The sequence below is a fragment of the Phyllobates terribilis genome, unplaced genomic scaffold, assembly GCF_046119375.1.
Source record: "Phyllobates terribilis strain yellow unplaced genomic scaffold, ASM4611937v1 Scaffold_49__1_contigs__length_9717188, whole genome shotgun sequence".
Taxonomy (NCBI): Eukaryota; Metazoa; Chordata; class Amphibia; order Anura; family Dendrobatidae; genus Phyllobates; species Phyllobates terribilis.
In genome coordinates this window covers 5,461,675-5,485,582 of record NW_027362809.1, presented here as the reverse complement: position 1 = coordinate 5,485,582, position 23,908 = coordinate 5,461,675, and the positions used below count along the sequence as shown (strand labels likewise).

General features: G+C 45.3%; 1 protein-coding gene across 3 annotated transcripts; it reads right to left on the bottom strand.

Moving 5' to 3' along the window:
* Window positions 1–276: 276 nt before the first annotated feature.
* On the bottom strand, window positions 277–21,241 carry LOC141191627 (uncharacterized). Of its 3 annotated transcripts, XM_073661563.1 has the most exons (9): window positions 21,160–21,241; window positions 18,848–18,920; window positions 17,620–17,671; window positions 15,818–15,899; window positions 15,509–15,688; window positions 15,302–15,425; window positions 15,121–15,218; window positions 7,903–7,993; window positions 277–2,388 (listed from the first exon to the last, which is right to left on the bottom strand). In XM_073661563.1, exons 4-9 carry the CDS (start codon window positions 15,893–15,895, stop codon window positions 698–700), a joined length of 2,262 nt encoding a protein of 753 aa, XP_073517664.1. In that variant the 5' UTR covers window positions 15,896–15,899; window positions 17,620–17,671; window positions 18,848–18,920; window positions 21,160–21,241; the 3' UTR covers window positions 277–697. The 3 variants fall into 3 exon arrangements, with proteins under 3 accessions (XP_073517664.1, XP_073517663.1, XP_073517661.1); XM_073661562.1 differs by lacking the exon at window positions 17,620–17,671; XM_073661560.1 differs by lacking the exons at window positions 17,620–17,671; window positions 18,848–18,920 and having other exon boundaries at window positions 21,160–21,233.
* Between the last annotated feature and the right edge of the window lie 2,667 nt (window positions 21,242–23,908).

Sequence of the window (23,908 nt, the reverse complement as noted above, 5' to 3'; positions counted from 1 at the left end):
CTATGGGAATGCCGGGAGATAGGTAAATACTGGAAAGGAGTTCTGTCTATTATAAAGAGGGTATATAAAATAGATATTCAACCAGACCCCAAAAATGCCTATCAGGTATATTAGAGGATGATATGGAATTTGACCCAATTTCAATAGGGATTTCACATATTTTATTTCAAGCTAGGAAACATATTGCATCCAAATGGATTAACCCCTCACCTCCAGAAATTAGTGAACTCAAAAATAGGATAAATAATATTATCAGATTAGAAAAAGGAGTATATAAAAAACGAAATTCAATTAATACATTAGAGAAAATATGGGGCTTATGGTTGGATACACCTGGAATGCCATCAAGGGGGTTATTGTTGGAGAGACAATGACTTATGGGATTGGCGAGGTCTAATGTTTCATTGCAATGTGTATTGGAATTCCTTAACAAGTGGTATGGGTGATATAGCACACCTATATGTGTATAGGATTATAATGTTTATTACAATATTATGGTTAGATAAGATTTTTCAAAAATGTGAAATGTTAATTGTAAGATATAGTAACTGCAAGTTATCAGACGGGCAAGCTGAAAGGATATACAGGAGAGATGTATGTATGTCATCCCTATGGTATGTTATTTTATTATTGTATGTACTGGTTTCTTGTTTTGTAAAAAAAATAATGAAAAAAATCTCAATAAAAATTTATTGGATTAAAAAAAAATAGAATAGGAAAAAGGCTTCTCCCCTGTGTGAGTTCTCTGGTGCTTAATCAAAACTGATTTTTGGTTAAAACATTTCCCACATTCTGAACAGGAAAAGGGCTTCTCCCCTGTGTGGGTTCTCTTGTGACGATCAAGAATCATTTTACGATTAAAACATTTCCCACATTCTGAACAGGAAAAGGGCTTCTCCCCTGTGTGGGTTCTCTGGTGCTTAATCAAGCCTGATTTCTGGTTAAAACATTTCCCACATTCTGAACAGGAAAAGGGTTTCTCCCCTGTGTGGGTTCTCTTGTGAATATCAAGAATCATTTTACGATTAAAACATTTCCCACATTCTGAACAAGAAAAAGGCTTCTCCCCTGTGTGAATTCTCTTGTGACTATTAAGAATCATTTTACGATTAAAACATTTCCCACATTCTGAACAAGAAAAAGGCTTCTCCCCTGTGTGAATTCTCTTGTGACGATCAAGAATCATTTTACGATTAAAACATTTCCCACATTCTGAACAGGAAAAGGGCTTCTCCCCTGTGTGGGTTCTCTGGTGGCTATCAAGATGCGCTTTCCGGTTAAAACATTTCCCACATTCTGAACATGAAAAAGGCTTCTCCCCTATGTGGGTTCTCTGGTGGTTACTTAGAAACGCTTTCTGGTTAAAACATTTCCCACATTCTGAACATGAAAAAGGCTTCTTCCCTGTGTGGGTTTTGTGGTGCTTAACCAAAGCTGATTTCTGGTTAAAACATTTCCCACATTCTGAACAGGAAAAAGGTTTCTCCCCTGTGTGGGTTCTCTGGTGGCTATCAAGATGCGCTTTCCGGTTAAAACATTTCTCACATTCTGAACATGAAAAAGGCTTCTCCCCTGTGTGGGTTCTCAGGTGGTTAACAAAAACTGATTTGTGGTTAAAACATTTCCCACATTCTGAACAGGAAAAGGGCTTCTCCCCTGTGTGGGTTCTCTGGTGGTTATGAAGATGCGCTTTCCGGTTAAAACATTTTCCACATTCTGAACATGAAAAAGGCTTCTCCCCTGTGTGAGTTCTCTGATGGATACCAAGATGCACTTTCTGGTTAAAACATTTCGAACATTCTGAACATGAAAAAGGCTTCTCCTCTGTGTGGGTTCTCTGGTGATTAACAAAAACTGATTTCTGGTTAAAACATTTCCCACATTCTGAACAGGAAAAGGGCTTCTCCCCTGTGTGGGTTCTCTGGTGGTTATGAAGATGCGCTTTCCGGTTAAAACATTTCCCACATTCTGAACATGAAAAAGGCTTCTCCCCTGAGTGGGTTCTCTGGTGATTAACAAAAACTGATTTCTGGTTAAAACATTTTCCACATTTGGAACAAAAAAATCTATTGTCCGCTGTGTGTATTTTTTGATGTTTAAGAATAGACTTTTCGAGAGTAAAACTATTACCATTTTCTGAACGTGAAAATGATTTCTTTGCTTTAGGAGCAGTTCGTTTTTTAATGCTTATTTCATTTTGATTTTCCTTAGTAGTTGGTAATGAATCAGCAGACAGGATCTGTTTCATAGAATCAGATGATTGATGTTTGCTGTGGAGGGATGATGGTATATCTGGAGTAATGGTATTCACTTCAATTGTATCCTGTGGGATCTCAAGATCGTCAAATTTAAAAATCTCCAGTCCCTCTGATCTCCTGGTACAATCATCTGCCAAGAAAAAAAAACACAATTATTAATTTTGAATAAAATGTCAATGAAATGTATATTTTTGAACATTTCTACTTAAAATGTCTAAACAAACACATCCCTGGGCTACATGCTAATCCAGGGAAATGAAGAGATTTATGCTCAAGTTTAAAAATCTATTTTATGAGACACAAATCTAAAAAATAGAGGATTAAAAATATTTAAAATATTCCTCTATTTTTTAGATTAGTGTCTAATAAAATAGATTTTTAAACTTGAGCATATATCTCTTCATTTCCCTGGATTAGCATGTAGCCCAGGGATGTGTTTGTTTAGATTGATTTAGAAGTGGTATGCAATCTTTATTTATTTTTCTATGGGATTCTTGTGTTAATTGTACTTAAAATGTCTGTAGAAATGGCAAGTTATTGACCGAATGACAGTTCAGAGTCTAATAGAAAACCTCATAGGATGAACCAGTAGAGCGTGGTGTTCAACTGTTTGTTCATTCTGCCTCAAAAATACGGAATAAGAAGCCATCAAACAATGTTATGTAGACAAAAATGATACAAATAAAATCTTCTACTCATCCCACAAAAAGAAGCCCCCACTCAGAGCCATCATCTGTCAGTGGAAAAACAGAGGTTTCCACATTATTAGTGGCTCAAAGGCTCTTGATAATCAGCATGGCTTCTATAAACCAATCCAGCAATATCCGCTTTCCTGAAGTCAGATCTCCCCCTCGCTTCTGAGCCTTGCTGTGCGCCCAAACCACATTTAGCCTCCATGCATTTGGCATTACTATAGTGAGAAGAACCCACTTAATTTACGGTGTGTGTCTCCTGGAGCACAGTCTGGGCACTATGCGTTGGGTAAAAAAATGGGCAATGTGCAATTTTTAAGCACCAACATCCATTGTGTGCTAATTTCTGGAAAGTGCCTGTGGAGTCAAAATAGTCACTACTCCTATAGATTAATTCACTGAGGGTTATAATTAGCAATAGTAAGTCACTTTATGGGGATTTCTATTGCCCTGGTTTTCTGACATTTTGTCATATTAGGGCTTCTATAAATGGTGGGTCCCATCTCCTCTGGGATCTGTTCCTGCAACGTTTGCTTCTCTCAACAGGAGCCGCCTTATTCATCCTGCAGGAGGCGCTGGGGATGGAGGAGACGTCAGAACCAGAAGCTCTGGGCGGTGCAGGCTCTGTGCAGCCAGTAAGATTAGGGTGCCTGGGACCAGTAGTACCATCACGTCTAGCAGTATGGGTGTGTGCTGTCCAGCTGAAGTAATCTTCTCCTTGCTTCAGCCAATTGGAAAGCACCGCACCCTACTAAAGCTGGAAGCACATTGCCGAAAGCTGCCAGATACAGCTTTGTTCTCCTCTGGTTCAGTCCTCTGTGCTCAGCTCCCGGCTTGTGTAATTGTTTCTGTTGTGACCTCGGCCCGTTTACTGACTACTCTTGTGTCTTCTGATTTTGTATTTTCTCTGCCCTCCAGGTTCTGACCCGGCTACCTGACTATTCTTCTTCCCATCTCACACCACAGAACAGCAAGTAACACCGTGGCCCAAGCCTAGGGGTCTCTGTGTAAGTCCAGATCCATGTAGAGGGGTTAAATGATGATGAGCAAGATAATCCTGGGATCTGGAAAATGGAGTAAATGTGCCCAGACAGTAGTGTTCAACCGTATATAGGGAATTGTCGGATTCAAGAGAAGTTGGAAAATAATTTGTAAGGTCCATTTGTTTCCTATTATCCTTTGTGAAGAATTCCAAAGATATCACCACATAAAGTGACACACATCAGATTTAAAAATGCCGCTGGCTGTGGGAAGTGGTTAAATCAGAGTATTTTGAGAACTAACTACTATAGTCAAAAACTAACTATAGACAATAAAACATCTACTGAAATGATCAAACTCAACAGTCTCCATCAGTAAGTAGTGAGTAACTAGTGGTGAAACCTCTCTGGGGTAATTAGAGTATGGGGCTCGGTGGCTCTTGGCAATCTAAACTGTCATAAGGGACAATATTTTCTGTCAAATGCGTTTCAAGAAGAAATATTAGACATTGAAAGAGAACTTTTTATAATAGTGCAGAGATGAGTGTGTCTTAAATTTAGACCTCGGGCATTGGGAAGATGTAATGGAGACCTTTTAAAGACAACCAGAGAGTTACATAGACACATAAGTGAGTCAGGCCAATCCCACCACAATAAAGGTATCATACAAAATGAACCTGTAAAAAAAGATGGAATAAAAGCTATGTTACATCCCCAACAACAACATATGTATGAGGGGAGACCTCCAACACTAAACCGGAGTTGCAGTCATTTATCGTGGACCATTGGAGCTACTATGAGTCCTGACCAGAAGAGTAAAGTATTAGTTGTCCCATTTCAGGACAGATTGTGCAGTAATCTGAATTCCTTAGGCTTAAAAACATAATAGAATTTATGACATGGAGTGAATCCATGAAACCAGGGCTCGAGCCAACACATCTCCTGCAGGCGGGAATAAATGTATATTACAGCCATCAGCCACGCACAGCTTAGAGATATATCATGGCACAGGTGTAATATTTTCTGTATAGTTTATCACAATCCTGTTTGAAGTTAGTTGGTTTTAAAAGAAATTGAAAAGTCAGGATAAAGGGAAACTCTGTAAGGAAGGAGAAAATATGAGTATCGTGGCATAAAATTTTTATTTTTATTAAATAACCTTAACCTCTTTACCCCCGTGGGTGGTCTGCACGTTAATGACCAGGCCAATTTTTACAAATCTGACCACTGTCACTTTATGAGGAAATACCTCTGGAACGCTTCAACGGATCCTGCTGATTCTGAGACTGTTTTTCATGACATATTGTACTTCATGATAGTGGTAACATTTCTTCAATATCATTTGCGTTTATTTGTGAAAAAAATCGTAAATTTGGCGAAAATTTTGAAAATTTCGCAATTTTCAAAATTTGAATTTTTCTGCCCTTAAATCAGAGAGATAAATCACACAAAATAGTTAATAAATAACATTTCCCACATATCTACTTTACATCAGCTTAATTTTGGAACCAAAATTTTTTTTATTAGGGAGCTATAAGGGTTAAAAGTTGACCAGCGATTTCTCATTTTTACAACAAAATTTGCAAAACCATTTTTTTAGGGACCACATCACATTTGAAGTCACTTTGAGGGGTCTTTATGACAGAAAATACCCAAAAGTGACACCATTCTTAAAACTGCACCCCTCAAGGTGCTCAAAACCACATTCAAGAACTTTATTAACCCTTCACGTGCGTCACAGGATTTTTTGGAATCTTTGGGAAGAAAAAAATGAACATTTAACTTTTTTCACAAAAATGTTACTTTAGACCCCAATTTTTTTATTTTTGCAGGGGTAACAGGAAAAAATAGACCCCAAAATTTGTTGTGCAATTTCCCCTGAGCACGTAGACACCCCATAAGTGGGGAAAAAACACTGTTTCGGCACAAACAGCGGACGCCATGTTGCGTTTTGAGAGCCCCTAATGTGCCTAAAAAGTGGAAACCCCCCACAAGTGACACCATTTTGGAAACCAGACCCCTCAAGGAACTTATCTACATGTATGGTGAGCACCTTGAACCCCCAGGTGCTTCACAGAAGTTTATAACATGGAGCAGTGAAAATAAAATTTTCACATTTTTCCCACAAAAATGTTTTTCAGACCCCAGTTTTGCATTTTCATAAGGGTAACAGGAGAAATTGCACCATGCAACTTGTTGTGCAATCTCTCCTGAGTAAGCTGATACCCCATATGAGGGGGAAAACCACTGATTGGGCGAAGGGCAGGGTTCGGAAGGGAAGGAGCGCCATTTGACTTTTTGAATGTAAAATTTGCTTGAATAATTAGTGGACGCCATGTTGTGTTTGGAGAGCCCCTAGTGTGCCTAAAAAGTGGAAACCCCCCACAAGTGACACCATTTTGGAAACCAGACCCCTCAAGGAACTTATCTAGATTTATGGTGAGCACCCTTAACCCCTGGGTGCTTCACAGAAGTTTAGAACATGAAGCCGTGAAAATAAAAAAATCTAACTTTTTCCACGAAAATTATCTTTTAGCCCCAAATTTTTTAGTTTCACAAGGATAAGAGGAGAAAATGGAACCTAAAAACTGTTGTGCAATTTCTCCTCAGTACGCCAATACCCCATATGTGGGGAAAATACACTGTTTGGGCCCACGTCAGGGTTCAGAAGGGAAGGGCCACTGTGTGACTTTTTGAACACAAAATTGGCTGGAATCAAGAGCGGACGCCATGTCACATTTCGGGAGCCCCTGATGTGCCTAAATAGTGGAAACACCCACAATTGACTCCATTTTGGAAACTATACCCCTCAATGATTTTATCAAGGGGTATAGTGTACATTTTGAACCCAGAGGTACGACAAAATTTGATAACATTAGGTCATCATATTGAATAAGTTGTCATTAGTCTTGAGCGCAAGTGCTCGCTACTTGAGTTTGCATCGGGTACTCAGTTATGCACCATGTATCACGGGTGCTCGAGTGACATGGTCGAGTCTCTGCCCCGCATGTTTCATGGTTGTTAGACACCCAAAAAAAAACATGCGGGAATTGCTCGTGCATTGCAGGCGATCCCAGCAACGTTTTTTTGGCCGCGAAGCATATGGGGCAGGGACTTGAGCATGTCACTTGACACCCACGATACTCAGTGCATACACGAGCACCCGATGCAAACTCAAGCAGCGAGCACTTGCGCTCAACACTGGTCGCCATATCGTCACCATTTTTTTTTTCTTTAATTTTGAAAAAATCTGCCTCTTGAAAAAGCCTCATTTCTAATGGGCAAAATGCGCGTTGAGGCGTGCTATCACCTCCGCACACCCCTCTGTGACACCCAGCATCTGCTTTGGAGCTTAGTGATTTGGTGAGTTTAAGGACACATGTACTTTTAAATTTGACATTCTCTTTGGTTCACATGGGAACCTTGAATGTAATGTGCCTATAATGATATGAATTATGTACTTACTTATCTCCCTTACTACCATCTCATGCTTTTTGGAATATAACATTGAGCTCCCTTTGCACCGCACGGTGGCATGGTGTTTCGATCTATTGCACGCCATGTTAATTATATATATTGGATTTATTGAATCATGTATTTTAAGATTATTTTATAAAAATTATTTTTTTATGCCACGATACTCATATTTTCTCCTTCCTTTCATACCTTTTTGAGTATGCAATTGTTGTGTGTTGGGCTAGTTGTTGTTGGTCTTTGACCGACCTCCCTGGCTAACTATAAAATTATGTGGGCCGTAGTTTGTCTATTAAAGGGAAACTCTGTTGTTATTGTACAGAAATTCACACTTGTCCCTCACTGCACATTTAATTTTGTCGATCATAAAAGTGAACTTTGGCCAGAAAGACTGGACCTGGTCATGTAGGGACCATATGAGCACATTCAGCAGCACAGAAGGGAGAGAAGGTAGATTCATCCAATGTGACTTCTCTGCATTTAGTGGTTACTACTCACCTGGGTAGTCATATGTATGAATCTCCTCTTTACACTGCTCATCACCCCTCACATATGTCTGTATAGTATTAATATTGGTCAAGTCTTCACCCTGAAATAAATATTGTAAAAGTCACAGACAGATGGAGAAGTCACATCTATGATCATCTCTAAGTTGTAGGGCGGCGGTGCAGTAACTGAGGCAGTGACCCAAGTAAGTCCAACATAAGCAGCTTTTATTCAGCAGACTCACGGGTAAACAGAAAAGTACTCCAGTACGCAGCAGGGTTAACGCAAGTCCATAACAATGGTTGCTGGGGGCCGAGCCGCTCAGAGCCTGACGGGTGCAGAGCCTTCCCAGGCGTGGGTTCAGCTACTCACAGGTCCTCCGAGCTTTCCTGCTATGCTCCTAGAAGGTCCCAACACTGAACAACACTAATCCTTAATGCAGGGGTTTTAAAGGACCTGTGGCAAGAGCCACTGGAAAACCTGGGTTGGAGGGAGGAGGCAGCCCCACTGCCTTCCTGTAGCCACCTCCAAGAAATGAAGGCCCTGCCGTGTTTTACTTAATCTGCCTTAGAGAGATAGCCTGACCAGGTCAATGCTCACCTTCATTCCTGCATTGCAGCCATAGCGGTTGTAACATACCTGGCGGCGTCCTTGCATAGTGGTCCATCTCCCACTGTGCAAGAGCGCGCACTTGATCTCCAGTCCAGAATGTCTCTCTGGCTTCCCTCCATGCTGTCTGTTTGTGTCTGTTTCTGCTGCTTAAGGGCGGCGCCCGATCACTTCCTGCTTTTTGTACCTGCTGTGGGTCACACCCCTTGTGCGTCCTTAGCCTATTGCTGTCTGTCACCTGGTATTTAACCCAGCTGCCCCAATCAATCCCTGCCTGAGCATTGTGTTTCATTCAGTGTGTGCTTTCACTCTGAAGGTGCCAGGTCCCGTTCTGTGTTCTCTTGTCTGCCTATCCTGGAGGCTGTATTTCCAGGCCTGTCTGAACACGCTCCTAGCCTGTTCCTCCCGCCTTCTAGGGGCCGATTACCTAGACCCGCTCCTGTATCTTGTCTGTCCTGTCTGAACACGCTCCTAGCCTGTTCCTCCCGCCTTCTAGGGGCCGATTACCTAGACCCGCTCCTGTATCTTGTCTGTCCTGTCTGAACACGCTCCTTGCCTGTTCGTTCTGCCTCTCTGGGGGCCGTATTCCCAGACCCGCTCCTGTATCCCGCTGCAGTGTCGGTCTCCTCCGTACACTCAGTTCCAGTCTGAACTCTCTTCTATCTTTTACCTGTTTTTTTCTGTATGTCCGTTCCTTTCCTTTTTCTGCAGAGTCTGAACTCGTACCTAACTCCTGCTTGTTGTCTCTGTACTCCCGTTTGTGAGTTTGTGGTCCACTCGCTACTTCACTGCAAGTACCCTGTGGGTATCTGGCTCTGCCTTTCCCTTCCTGTCTGTTCCGTGTGTACTGAGCCCTGTCCCCCCTGCTCTGCCTTGTTCACCGCTCTGGCGGTTCTAGCCTGCTCTGCCTTGCTCACTGCTCGGCAGCCTTGCTCCGCTCTGACCCTTTTGCTCACTGCTCCGGCAGCCTTGCTCCGCTCTGACCCTTTTGCTCGCTGCTCCAGCAGCCTTGCTCCGCTCTGCTCTTGCTCACCGCTCCTGGCGGTCTCGTCCTGCTCTGCTCTTGCTCACCGCTCCAGGCGGCCTCGTCCTGCTCTGCTCTTGCTCACCGCTTCTGGCGGTCTCGTCCTGCTCTGCTCTTGCTCCCCGCTTCAGGCGGTCTCGTCCTGCTCTGCTCTTGCTCACCGCTCCAGGCGGTCTCGTCCTGCTCTGCTCTTGCTCACCGCTCCAGGCGGTCTCGTCCTGCTCTGCTCTTGCTCACCGCTCCAGGCGGTCTCGTCCTGCTCTGCTCTTGCTCACCGCTCCAGGCGGTCTCGTCCTGCTCTGCTCTTGCTCACCGCTCCAGGCGGTCTCGTCCTGTTTTGCTCTTGCTCACCGCTCCAGGTGGCCTCGTCCTGCTCTGCTCTTGCTCACCGCTCCAGGCGGTCTCGTCCTGCTCTGCTCTTGCTCACCGCTCCAGGCGGTCTCGTCCTGCTCTGCTCTCGCTCACCGCTCCGGGCGGTCTCGTCCTGCTCTGCTCTCGCCCACCGCTCCAGGCGGTCTCGTCCTGCTCTGCTCTCGCTCACCGCTCCGGGCGGTCTCGTCCTGCTCTGCTCTCGCTCACCGCTCCGGGCGGTCTCGTCCTGCTCTGCTCTCGCTCACCGCTCCGGGCGGTCTCGTCCTGCTCTGCTCTCGCTCACCGCTCCGGGCGGTCTCGTCCTGCTCTGCTCTCGCTCACCGCTCCGGGCGGTCTCGTCCTGCCCTGCTCTCGCTCACCTCTCTGGGCGGCCTCACTCTGCTGTGTTCGTCCGCCACATCTGTGGTTCTGTTCCAGAGTCCCAGTGTGTACTGGGTCCTATCCCGCCTGTGTTCCTACCTGCTAGTGCCTTCCTGTCTGCACTCTAGCCGTGCTTGCCTGTACCCCCCTGCCTGCATACCCGCCTGCCTGCATACCAGTCGTGCCTGCCTATTCCCACCAGTCTGTGTGCCAGCCTAACCAGTCTGTTCCTGTATTCCCCTGTGTGTGTCAACAGCCGTATCCGGGGTCTGTCCTGGAGTAGCACCTGGTCCCTCTGCTCGGTTCCTCCTTGGTGCACTGGCGTCGTATGCCGTCGTGCGACCCTGGTCGGATCGGGTGAATACCTAGTTACGCCCCTCCAGGCATTCACTCTCCGGCACGGTCCAGTGGAATCACACGCACACGCCGCTCAGCCCGGGCGTGTGCATTACAGCATGCTCAGGCCATGGTTCCCGTTGAGCCCCACGGCCTTCGCTCTCTGAGACGTTTTCCAGTGAATACGTGCATTAAAAATAAATAAAATTTTTTTTTTCTTTAGCTGAGTTCCAGGCGAAGTACGCACCCGTCCAGATGGATCTTTCTGCACTCGTTCCTGCGGATCCGCCACGGTACTTTGGGGATCCAAAACAAAGTCATGCATTTGTGGAGCAATGCATGCTACACTTCAAGGCCTACCCTCTCTATTTTCCTTCCGATTGGGCTAAAGTGGCCTTTATGATTGACTACCTAGCGGGTGATGCCTTGAAATGGGTCACCCCCCTATGGGAAGCATGGGATCCTGTCGTCCTTGACCTGCAGGCCTTCCTGGTGGCCTTTCGTATGGTCTTCGAGGACCCTAACCCTGAAGCCCCTGCTGAAGCTTCGCTTCCCAATATCCCGGAGCAGCCCCGACGGGTAATGTGTGTGGGTAGCGCACTAGTCCTCCTGCCCGAAGAAACTACTGCCCACCCAGAATCCACACAGGATGACTACGCTCTCTGGAATACTTCTCACAACCTCAAGAGGCAGTCCAGAAGTGCTAGACGTAGAGACAAGCCGTCACGCCAGGGTCTGTCCTCCCTGAGACCTTCTGACCCCAACCTTGAGGTCCCTACTGAAGCTTCATCTCCCTGTATCCCGGAGAAGCCCCAACGGGTAATGTGCGTGGGTAGTGCTCCAGTTCTCCTGCCCGAAGAGACTACTGCCCATCCAGACTCCACACAGGAGAACTTCCTGCACCCGGCATCAGATGCTTCACCCACTTTAACCAGTGTGCATGTCCAAGGATGCTCCGAAGCTGTGATTACCTCCGAGTCTGTGCACCTCTACTACTTGGCGGAGGACCCCCTGTTGCCTCCTGAATCCTCCGGGATACCACTCGATGACAAATGGAGAGAGACTTCTCTACACCCGGTACTCGATACTTTGTCCGCTCCGTCTTGTGAGCCTGACAATGGGTACCCCAAAGTGGTAGTTACCCCCGAGTCTCTACACCCCTCCGACCAGGCGGAGGACCTCCAGTTGTCTCCAGAACCCTTCGGGGTGCTACCTGGTAGCGAAAGGACAGAGACTCTCCTATACTCTGTACCTGATACCTCGCTCGCTTCGTCCAGTGAGTCCAACCTAGTGTACTCCGAAGCACAGGTTACTCCCGAGTCTCTACACCCCTCCAACCAGGCGGAGGACCTCCAGTTGTCTCCAGAACCCTTCGGGGTGCTACCTGGTAGCGAAAGGACACAGACTCTCCTATACTCTGTACCTGATACCTCGCTCGCTTCGTCCAGTGAGTCCAACCTAGTGTACTCCGAAGCAGAGGTTACTCCCGAGTCTCTACACCTCTCCGACCGGGCGGAGGACCTCCAGTTGTCTCCAGAACCCTTCGGGGTGCCACCTGGTGGTGAATGGACAGAGACTTTCCTATATCCTGGATCTGATACCTCGCTTGCTTCGTCCAGTGAGTCCGACCTAGTGTACTCTGAAGCAGAGGTTACCCATGAGTCTCTACACCCCTCTGACCAGGCGGAGGACCTCCAGTTGTCTCCAGAACCCTTCGGGGTGCCACCTGGTGGTGAATGGACAGAGACTTTCCAATACTCGGTACCCGATACCTCGCCTGCTTCGTCCAGTGAGTCCGACCTAGTGTACTCTGAAGCAGATGCTTTCTCCGAGCCTCTGCACTCTTCTGACCCGGCGGAGGACCTCCAGTTGTTTCCTGAATCCTCCGGGGTACCACCAGATAACAAAGAGACAGTGACTTTTCCTCATCCTGTACCTGATAACCCGTCTATTTCTTCCTGTGAGTTTGACAAGATGTACCTCGAAGCAGAGATTACCCCCAAGTCTCTGCTCCCCTCCAACCCGGTGGAGGACTTCCAGTTGTCTCCTGTACCCTCTGGGGTGCCACCTGAAAATATGTGGAGAGAGACTTCCTTGTGTGCTGTTCCTGGTACTCCACCCGTTTTGTCTGTTGCTGAGGATGGCTGGATAGGAGGTAGCATCCTAGCTAACCAGATGAGACCAGTTTTTCCTGTGGACAGTGGAAGTGATCTCCTTGAAGTGAAGGATTGGCCCTCGAATTCCCTGCGGAAGATTCTGGCCGGCCTGAAGAAGAGGGGGCATAAGGGGGGGGGTACTGTAACATACCTGGCGGCGTCCTTGCATAGTGGTCCATCTCCCACTGTGCAAGAGCGTGCACTTAATCTCCAGTCCAGAATGTCTCTCTGGCTTCCCTCCATGCTGTCTGTTTGTGTCTGTTTCTGCTGCTTCAGGGCGGCGCCCGATCACTTCCTGCTTTTTGTACCTGCTGTGGGTCACACCCCTTGTGCGTCCTCAGCCTATTGCTGTCTGTCACCTGGTATTTAACCCAGCTGCCCCAATCAATCCCTGCCTGAGCATTGTGTTTCATTCAGTGTGTGCTTTCACTCTGAAGGTGCCAGGTCCCGTTCTGTGTTCTCTTGTCTGCCTATCCTGGAGGCTGTATTTCCAGGCCTGTCTGAACACGCTCCTAGCCTGTTCCTCCCGCCTTCTAGGGGCCGATTACCTAGACCCGCTCCTGTATCTTGTCTGTCCTGTCTGAACACGCTCCTTGCCTGTTCGTTCTGCCTCTCTGGGGGCCGTATTCCCAGACCCGCTCCTGTATCCCGCTGCAGTGTCGGTCTCCTCCGTACACTCAGTTCCAGTCTGAACTCTCTCCTATCTTTTACCTGTTTTTTCTGTATGTCCGTTCCTTTCCTTTTTCTGCAGAGTCTGAACTCGTACCTAACTCCTGCTTGTTGTCTCTGTACTCCCGTTTGTGAGTTTGTGGACCACTCGCTACTTCACTGCAAGTACCCTGTGGGTATCTGGCTCTGCCTTTCCCTTCCTGTCTGTTCCGTGTGTACTGAGCCCTGTCCCCCCTGCTCTGCCTTGCTCACCGCTCTGGCGGTTCTAGCCTGCTCTGCCTTGCTCACTGCTCGGCAGCCTTGCTCCGCTCTGACCCTTTTGTTCACTGCTCCGGCAGCCTTGCTCCGCTCTGACCCTTTTGCTCGCTGCTCCGGCAGCCTTGCTCCGCTCTGCTCTTGCTCACCGCTCCTGGCGGTCTCGTCCTGCTCTGCTCTTGCTCACCGCTCCAGGCGGCCTCGTCCTGCTCTGCTCTTGCTCACCGCTTCTGGCGGTCTCGTCCTGCCCTGCTCTTGCTCACCGCTCCTGGCGGTCTCGTCCTGCTCTGCTCTTGCTCACCGCTCCAGGCGGTCTCGTCCTGCTCTGCTCTTGCTCACCGCTCCAGACGGTGTCGTCCTGCTCTGCTCTTGCTCACCGCTCCAGGCGGTCTCGTCCTGCTCTGCTCTTGCTCACCGCTCCAGTCGGCCTCGTCCTGCTCTGCTCTTGCTCACCGCTCCAGGCGGTCTCGTCCTGCTCTGCTCTTGCTCACCGCTCCAGGCGGTCTCGTCCTGCTCTGCTCTCGCTCACCGCTCCGGGCGGTCTCGTCCTGCTCTGCTCTTGCTCACCGCTCCGGGCGGTCTCGTCCTGCTCTGCTCTCGCTCACCGCTCCGGGCGGTCTCGTCCTGCTCTGCTCTCGCTCACCGCTCCGGGCGGTCTCGTCCTGCTCTGCTCTCGCTCACCGCTCCGGGCGGTCTCGTCCTGCTCTGCTCTCGCTCACCGCTCCGGGCGGTCTCATCCTGCCCTGCTCTCGCTCACCTCTCTGGGCGGCCTCACTCTGCTGTGTTTGTCCGCCACATCTGTGGTTCTGTTCCAGAGTCCCAGTGTGTACTGGGTCCTATCCCGCCTGTGTTCCTACCTGCTAGTGCCTTCCTGTCTGCACTCTAGCCGTGCTTGCCTGTACCCCCCTGCCTGCATACCCGCCTGCCTGCATACCAGTCGTGCCTGCCTATTCCCACCAGTCTGTGTGCCAGCCTAACCAGTCTGTTCCTGTATTCCCCTGTGTGGGTCAACAGCCGTGTCCGGGGTCTGTCCTGGAGTAGCACCTGGTCCCTCTGCTCGGTTCCTCCTTGGTGCACTGGCGTCGTATGCCGTCGTGCGACCCTGGTCGGATCGGGTGAATACCTAGTTACGCCCCTCCAGGCATTCACTCTCTGGCACGGTCCAGTGGAATCACACGCCGCTCAGCCCGGGCGTGTTCATTACAGCGGTGTCTGTGACTGCAATGCACACCAACGGGTTTAATAGGTCTCTGTACACATTCTGGGGGATATATAACGTCCCTCGTATACGATCCCAGTCACTGCCTCACAAAGTCTGTCATCTCCACCGTCCTCAGTGCACAAGTATAAAACATATAATACTGGTGGATAAAACAAGACTGAACACAAGACCTTCACAAATGTCTACACATCATAGGGGAGATCTCTTGACATCTTATCTCCATCTACCTGATGATCCTGAGGAACATTGGGATCTTCTTGTTTACAATCCTGTGGAAGAAGAGGACGGGGACATCTCTCTGGTGTTGTCCTCTTACTGGATAGATCTGGAGGAAACACATACAGAGACTGAATTCATTCTTTACATACAGATAATTATAGGCCGTGTGTATTTAGTCCTGTCTATTACCTGGTGATGTGAGGGGCTGGGGAACCTCCATCATGATGTTCCTGTACAGATCTTTGTGTCCTTCTAAATACTCCCACTCCTCCATGGATAAATAGACAGCGACATCCTGACACCTTATAGGAACCTGACACATACAATGATACCGTCATCCCCCCAATCCCTCCATAGCGTTACTGTATAATGTCCCAGCATTCCCAGCAGTGTCACCTCTCCAGTCAGCAGCTCAATCATCTTGTAGGTGAGTTCTAGGATCTTCTGGTCATTGATGTTCTTGTGTATCAGGGGGTGAGATGGAGGTCCTGTGATTGGGCTCAGGGGTTTTCCCCATTCCTCAGACACAGGGTCCTGACAGCGCTCACTAGAGGTCTTCTTCACTACTGTGTAATCCTGGTTATGGAGAGACACATTAATAAATCTCACTCCAGACATTTCCAGAGTCCTCACCTCTCCAGTTCTGTCCATCTGTTATTCCCATAGATAAGAATGATGTAATGTGACGTCATCAGAATCTCTCACCTCTCCAGTAAGCCGGAAGAGGATCTCTAGGGTGAGGTGTAATATCCTCTCCGCCATCTTCTTTCTGTCTCTATCCATTCTTCTATAGGAAAATTATATAGATAAATTATTAGTATCTCATATTGTGGGAATCTGAGTGGATTGAAGACGAGTTGGTGTAAAATATATAAAATTTTGTGTAATAAAAAAATTAATAGCATTGTGATGCCGGTATAAGGCAATAATGTGGTAGAGCACTTCATACATCTTGAGGTCACACAGAGATACCGATGTGCTATCAGTTGGGATTATGGAAGTTATAAAATAATTCAGTAATATAACAATATAAAGAATGCAACAGTCTTTGTACAGCCAATAAAATATGTTAATGGTTTATTTGTATACATCTCACCACTCCACAATAAGTTCTAGAAAGAAGAGGTCTTCTATCTCCACCACCTACTCTACACTGTGTGCACAATTATTAGGCAATTTGTATTTTTGATGATTACTTTTATTATTTAACATCTCCAGTGCTGTTGGTCAATCCAAAGGGTAATAAACCTGAATATTTAAGAAAGTAAAAGTGAGGTGTTATCTTAGGAGAATATCTCTGTGTCCAGAATTATTATGCAACTATATGAAAAATGTAAATTTTCCATCTTAATTGTTTATTTTCATCTGGTATATTGAGAATAAGACCCAAACAACTCAATGTCCAAAAATACATTTCTGACATTTAATAAAAATTTATCAGTGACCAATATAGCCACCCTTCTTCTCAATACCAGTGATAAGCCATCCATCCATGGAGTCCATTAGTTTCTTAATCTGTTGACGATCATCTTTGTGGGTAGCACCAGGCAAACACTTCTCAGAGAGGGGACTGTTCTCCTTCACCATAAATCTCGAGTTTAAGAAAAGCTCAAAAGTTCTCAGGAAGGTTTAGATCCAGTGAGGAAAAAGTCATGTCATTAATCTTTCATTAAGGCCTTTCCAGGTACTGAGCAGTGAAGACTTCGATGCTGCGATTGAGCATTCTCCCGCAGAACAATCCTGTTGTTTCTTTTTTTAAAGATGCAGATTTTTTCTGTACCTCTGTTTAAAGAAAGCATCATCTAAAAACTGGCAGTAGGTTTGGGATTTGATTTTGAGTCCACATTCAATTAAAAAAAAGTCCAACTAGCTCATCTGTAGTAATACCAGCCCATAGCATTCCCCAACTCCATCTCGCTGGCGTCTGAGTTGAAGTCTAGGTCTGTGCCCATTAATGATTCAGCCACGAGCCATCCATCTGCTCCGTCGAGAGTCACTCTCATCAGTCCATAAAACCTTTTTAAAAAAATCTGTCTTCAGCTTTCTTTTGGTTAAGTCTTGATGTTTGCATGCACTTGTGTCTTGTTGGTGGTGATTGATATTCAGCCTCGGTCTTGTCTCTGAGCACTGAACACCTAGTTCTTCTGGGCCTCCAGGGAGGCTGCAATTCTGGAATACGACAGTACTGGAGGATAATATCTTCCTGGTCGCTTCACGTTTGAGTCTTCTGAAATCTTTTGCAGTTAATGTTATGCTGTATATTTTTTTTTCAACCCTGTAGACTTTTGAAGCTTCCGTGGTCACTCCCCAATATCTGAGCAATTTAAGGAGTGCTGCATCCCTCTGTAAGACTTTTAACCATTTTTGACTTTTTAGAGTCAGTTAAAACTCTTTTTGGCCCATTTTGTCTGAGAACAAGAAGCTGTCTAACAACCCCCCCCCCCCCCCTGATAAAGGGTGTCAATATCCATAGGCCACACACCCCTCATTACACAAATACACATCACCTGATCTACTTTATTTTTCGGACTGTAAAACGCACCGGACCATAAGATGCACCTAGGTTTTAGAAAAGGAAAATAGAAAAAAAAATTTAAGCCAAAAATGTGGTCATGATGCCCTGTTAAGGGGGAGGGGGTCTACTGCTGACACTGTTATAGGGGTATTGTCCCCCAATTCTGTTAATATGCCCCATCCTGGTATATATGGCCCCCTTTTCCCTGTTATATGTGGCCCTCATCCCCATCCTGATATGCATGGCCCCCTCTTCCCTCTTCCTGGTATGTATGGCACCCTTCATTCTGGTATGTATGGCCCCCCTCACACCCATCCTGGCATGTATGGCACCTTCATCCCTCTTCTTCGTATGTATGGTACCTTCATTCCTCTTCCTGGTATGTATGGCACTCTTCATCCCTGTGTGTATGGCCGCCTTCATCCCTGTATGTATGGACCTCTTCATCTCTGTATGTATGGCCCCGCTCATGCCTCATCCCTGTATGCATGGCCCCCCTTATGCCTCATCCCTGTATGCATGGCCCCCTTTATCCTTGCATGCATGGCCCCCTTCATCCCTGTATGTATGGCCCCCTCATCCTGGTATGCTTGGCACCCCCTGATCTCCATCACGCCGCACAGAAAAAAATAAACAATCATACTCACCTCCTCTCTCCTCCAGCGCTGTGTTCCGCTCTGTGCCGGAATAGTCACTGCTCCCCACGCTGGGACTGCGTGCGTGGGGAGCAGTGACCTTCATTCTCCCTAATAGCGCGCACGCTGTAGCCGTAGCACGGCTCCTGCTGTGCTCGGCTGTCAACATGCCCGCTATCAAAGTCCATTAATATTCACCACACCCATGGGATATTCACTGGGTGTGGGGAGCAGTGAATATTCATTTTCTTTAGTAGCGGGCACAGTGTAGGCTGCAGCAGGCGGCTGCTGCCTCCTGTGCCCCACTACTTCGCCACTGTCACTGTCACTTCCCTCACAGCTACAGTATTTATGTATATCGGACTTTAAGACGCACCTCCGACTTATCTCCAAAATTTTGGAGGAAAAAAGGTGCGTCTTATAGTCTGAAAAATACAGTACTTCATCCAATAACAAATGTTTATATAGCTTGCATTTGTAAAATTTGCATAAAAATGATCATATGGTCAAAATATTCACTGGCCTAATAATTGCGCGCACAGTGTATGTTTCAAAGTGATCAAGAAAACTATTTTTTATTCTCACCTGCTATAATCTATGGGTGCAATGTTCAGGAATCATCCCTCAATCCATAGATCGTGGATTACACATCTCACCCCTGACAAAGCCAAAAAGTGAAAATAGTTGGGCAATAATCTGACACTTGTCTCCATTGTGATTATGATATGTTATAAGCAAGTTTAAATCTCTCAGTTATGTTAATGTGTATTAGGGGTGCACTGTTTTTCTTATGGTAATACAAAAAGAAACACTGGCATGGTGGCAACTAGCAGGGTGCAGTGCATGCTCAGGTGTTACAAAAAATAAATGATTACAAACATATCCTGTAGATAACAGAAAAAGAGGAGAAGAACCCTATTAGTGGTGTGGGCTGTGGGGCACTAAAACTATGGGGGTAACAAAGATGAGGATCATTACTGCATATGGCAATGAGAGGGGGGCTATTACTTTGTAGGGCACTATAGATGGTTATAGCACTATGTGGAAGTGGGGACAAATGGGCAGGACAACTAAGGAGAGTAATGAAAAATATATATATGAAAAAGACAAAATATTAAAAAACACACAAACAATAAATGTTTATATCATTCCCCTCCCCCCAAAGTAAATAGCAAAATGTAATACATTGAAAAAATTATTCGGTATTGCCATGCACGTAACTGCCTGAATTAATAACATTTTGAAATATTTTTTCCCATGTGGTATAAATTGAAACACTAGGAATAATGTTTTTTGATCACTTCAATTCCACATAAAAATGTAATAAAAAGCTATTAAAATGTCATATTTCCTCCAAAATTGTATCAGCAAAAACAAAGAAAACAAGAAATAATCATTGAAACCGGACCATCGATGGAAGAATGAAAATAGTTACAGGTCTCAGAAAATGGCGACACGAAAAAATTGTTAGATACTAAATTTTCAGCCCAGGTGACATCACACCTGTAGAGCATTAGACCGCTGCAGTCAACCACTGATCTCAGAACTGATGCCAATTTATTCAGTATGAACTGTTGAGCTCAGTGACTGGCTGCAGTTGTCACACACGCTAAAGACATGACATCACCACTGCAGCCTATAAAGAAGACCCGAGCAGCAGCAGAGAGCCGGCACTGGAGCAGGGGAAGGTGAGTAATGCTGATTGTAGTATTTGTTACACAGGCTCATAGACTGTGTACAGAACACTGAAAGGGGAATCCTCTTCTATGATACTCCTATCTGCTGTTAGTCCAGGGCACATTGTGATGTTCAAAGTTATAATGAGCCTTAGCCTGAGGACAGACAGGAATAATGATGAGATGGCCACATCATGCTTAGGACTTTGCCACACGCTTCAAAAAAAAGATCTACCAATTAAGGCAAGTCTTTATTTTCCCACCACCACAACCTGTTTGTGTACCAGACCAATTCCCTTTTCCTATTACCTCCCTCTCCAACATCACTGAAGGAGAGCTTACTCGCCTCCTCTAGAAATCACACCTCACCACTTGTGCACTCGACCCCATCCCACCTCCTCCCCAACCTCACTACCCCACTTATCCCGGCCCTAACCCACCTCTTCTACCTATCAATATTCTGGTACCTTCCTTTCTGCTTTCAAACATGCCACAATCACAACTGTCCTCAAAAAACCATCCCTCGACCCGCCCGCTATGTCAAACTATCGCTGCTACCATTCGCTTCCAAACTCCTTCAGCAACATGTACACACTAAACTTTCTTCCCATCTCTCATCTAACTTGCTCTTCGACAACCTACAATCCGGCTTCAGCCCCCATCATTCCACTGAAACTGCCCTGACCAAAATTACTAATGACTTACAGCCAAAGCTAACAGACAATTCTCCATACTCCTCCTTCTAGTCTGTCCTCTGCCTTTGACACAGTTGACCACTGCTTCCTACTACAGATCCTCTCTTCCTTTGGTGTCAAAAGACCTCGCCCCATCCTGGATCTCCTCATACCTTTCCAGCCGCACATTCAGCATCTCCCACACTACCTCCTCATCCCACCCCCTCTCTGATGGAGACCCACAAGGCTCTGTCCTAGGACCCCTACTCTTCTCCATCTATACCCTTTGCTTGGGACAGCTCATAAATCCCCATGGCTTCCAGCACCATCTGTACGCTGATGACACCCAGATCTGCCTCTCTGGTCCAGACGTCACCTCTCTGCTGTCCAGAGTCCCGGAGTGTCCATCAGCCATATCCTCCTCCTTCTCCTCTTGCTTCCTCAAGATCAACAGTGATAATAATGTGTGTACAGCGCTGCAGAGTATGGAGGCGATATAGAAGGGAGAGGAATATCCCGATAGAGAGTAATGGGGGTCTCCACATACCTCCACCTGCAGAGCCTTCACCACTTATATGGCTGTTCTGTGCGCACAGGACCTGTGATGAGGTCACAGGAGGGGAGGAGTCAGGGGTCACATGATCAGGGGCCTCAGTGGGTGCAGGACTCTGCTTTGCTGGATTATGGGTGGGGTCTGTATGCCCCCAGTTTGCAGATAATTACAGATTGTTCTCAGTGGGAAACAAGATGATCCTGGAGGTCTGATGTCTTTAATGGCTAACGAAGAGAAATAATGATGTCACCAGCGAGCTGCTGTCAGACATCTTAGGTGTCACCAGTCCATGAGTAAGAGACCGGAGTACCTTATCTATTATCTATCTATCTATCATCTATTATCTATCATCTATCTATTATCTATCATCTATCTATCATCTATCTATTATCTATCTACCTATTATCTATCATCTATTATCTATCTATTATCTATCTATCATCTATTATCTATCTATTATCTATCTATCATCTATCTATTATCTATCTATCATCTATTATCTATCAATCATCTATTATCTATCTATCATCTATCTATCATCTATCTATTATCTACTAATCATTTATCTATTATCTATCAATTAACAATCTATTATTTATCTATCATCTATCTATTTATCATCTATTATCTATCATATATCTATCCATATATCTATCTATAATCTATCATCTATTTATCATTTTGTCTATTATCTATCTATCATCTATTTATTTATCATCTATTACCTATCAGCTATTATCTATATCTATTTATCATCTATCTATTACTTATCATCTATTTATCATCTATTACCTATCATCTATCTATTACCTATCATCGATCTATTATCTCTCTATCAACTATATCATATATTTATTATCTATTATCTATATATTATATATCTATTATCTATCGTCTATCTATTTTCTATCTACGAGGGTCAGTCAATAAGTAATGCCTCCTATTTTTTTTCTCCTTTTAATTGGCAAGAATTTCAAATGCAATTACATAGGTTGAAAACCACAACATTAACGATCAATTTGTCACTTTTCAATATAATCTGCATCCACTTCCACAGTCTTGGTTTAACAAGGGCATGTATTCCAGCATGGTAAAAAGCATTCTTGGGACCCACCGTGCACAAACTTTTCTGTATCCCAGTTGTCCAATAATTTTCATCACACTGCCTTTACTGAGGCAGATAATGCCACACAATTCATCTGCAGTCACCCGGCGGTCACCACGAATGATGTCATCGACTCGCTGAATGTTGCTTGGAGTCACTGTGGTTATTGGCCTGCCACTCCGCATTTTGTCAGCCAACGGTGATGGCCCTTCAGCTGTGTTACAGCGACGAACCCATCGTCTAACAGTACTGACATCCACTGTTGCATCACTGTACACATTTTTCAGTCTCTCATGAATTTGAATGGGCGTTTCACCTTCTGCATGCAAGAATTCAATCACAGAACGTTGTCTAATACGAACATCGATGTCAGCCATTTTGCAAACGGATACAGTTCTGCCACCTGTTGGTGCAGGAAGTTGCAATTGCTGTGGATTGAAGAAGAAGGTTTGAGGAACTGTGCCAAATTCGAATATTTAACATAACTACCTTATTTAAGGAGAAAAAAAATAGGAGGCATTACTTATTGACTGACCCTCGTATCATCTATCCATTTATCTATCATCTAACCATATATCTATCTATTATCTATCATCTATCTGTTATCTATTTATCATTTATCTATCTATTATCTATCATATACAGTACAGACCAAAAGTTTGGACACACCTTCTCATTTAAAGATTTTTCTGTATTTTCATGACTATGAAAATTGTACATTCACACTGAAGGCATCAAAACTATGAATTAACACATGTGGAATTATATACTTAACAAAAAAGTGTGAAACAACTGAAAATATGTCTTATATTCTAGGTTCTTCAAAGTAGCCACCTTTTACTTTGATGACTGCTTTGCACACTCTTGGCATTCTCTTGATGAGCTTCAAGAGGTAGTCACCGGAAATGGTCTTCCAACAATCTTGAAGGAGTTCCCAGAGATGCTTAGCACTTGTTGGCCCTTTTGCCTTCGCTCTGCGGTCCAGCTCACCCCAAACTCGCTGTTCATCTCTGTTTCGATTACTCTTATTGGTGGGTTTCAATTTTTAAGGTCACTCTTGACCATATTCACAAACGTACAGTACAGACCAAAAGTTTGGACACACCTTCTCATTTAAAGATTTTTCTGTATTTTCATAACTATGAAAATTGTACATTCACACTGAAGGCATCAAAACTATGAATTAACACATGTGGAATTATATACTTAACAAAAAAGTGTGAAACAACTGAAAATATGTCTTATATTCTAGGTTCTTCAAAGTAGCCACCTTTTGCTTTGATGACTGCTTTGCACACTCTTGGCATTCTCTTGATGAGCTTCAAGAAGTAGTCACCGGAAATGGTCTTCCAACAATCTTAAAGGAGTTCACAGAGATGCTTAGCACTTGTTGGCCCTTTTGCCTTCACTCTGAGGTCCAGCTCACCCCAAACCATCTCGATTTAGTTCAGGTCTGGTGACTGTGGAGGCCAGGTCATCTGGTGTAGCACCCCATCACTCTCCTTCTTGGTCAAATAGCCCTTACACAGCCTGGAGGTGCGTTTGGGGTCATTGTCCTGTTGAAAAATAAATGATGGTCCAACTAAACACAAACCGGATGGAATAGCATGCCGATGCAAGATGCTGTGGTAGCCATGC

Bases quoted from the DNA above. Each gene is read 5' to 3' on its own strand.
- LOC141191627 (XM_073661563.1), bottom strand. From the start codon at position 15,895: ATGGATAGAGACAGAAAGAAGATGGCGGAGAGGATATTACACCTCACC. The intron at 15,689-15,817 runs GTGAGAGATTCT...CTCCATAACCAG, and splicing joins TCTTCCGGCTTACTGGAGAG to GATTACACAGTAGTGAAGAA. The intron at 2,389-7,902 runs GTGAGTAGTAAC...TTTTCTTGGCAG, and splicing joins TCATACATATGACTACCCAG to ATGATTGTACCAGGAGATCA.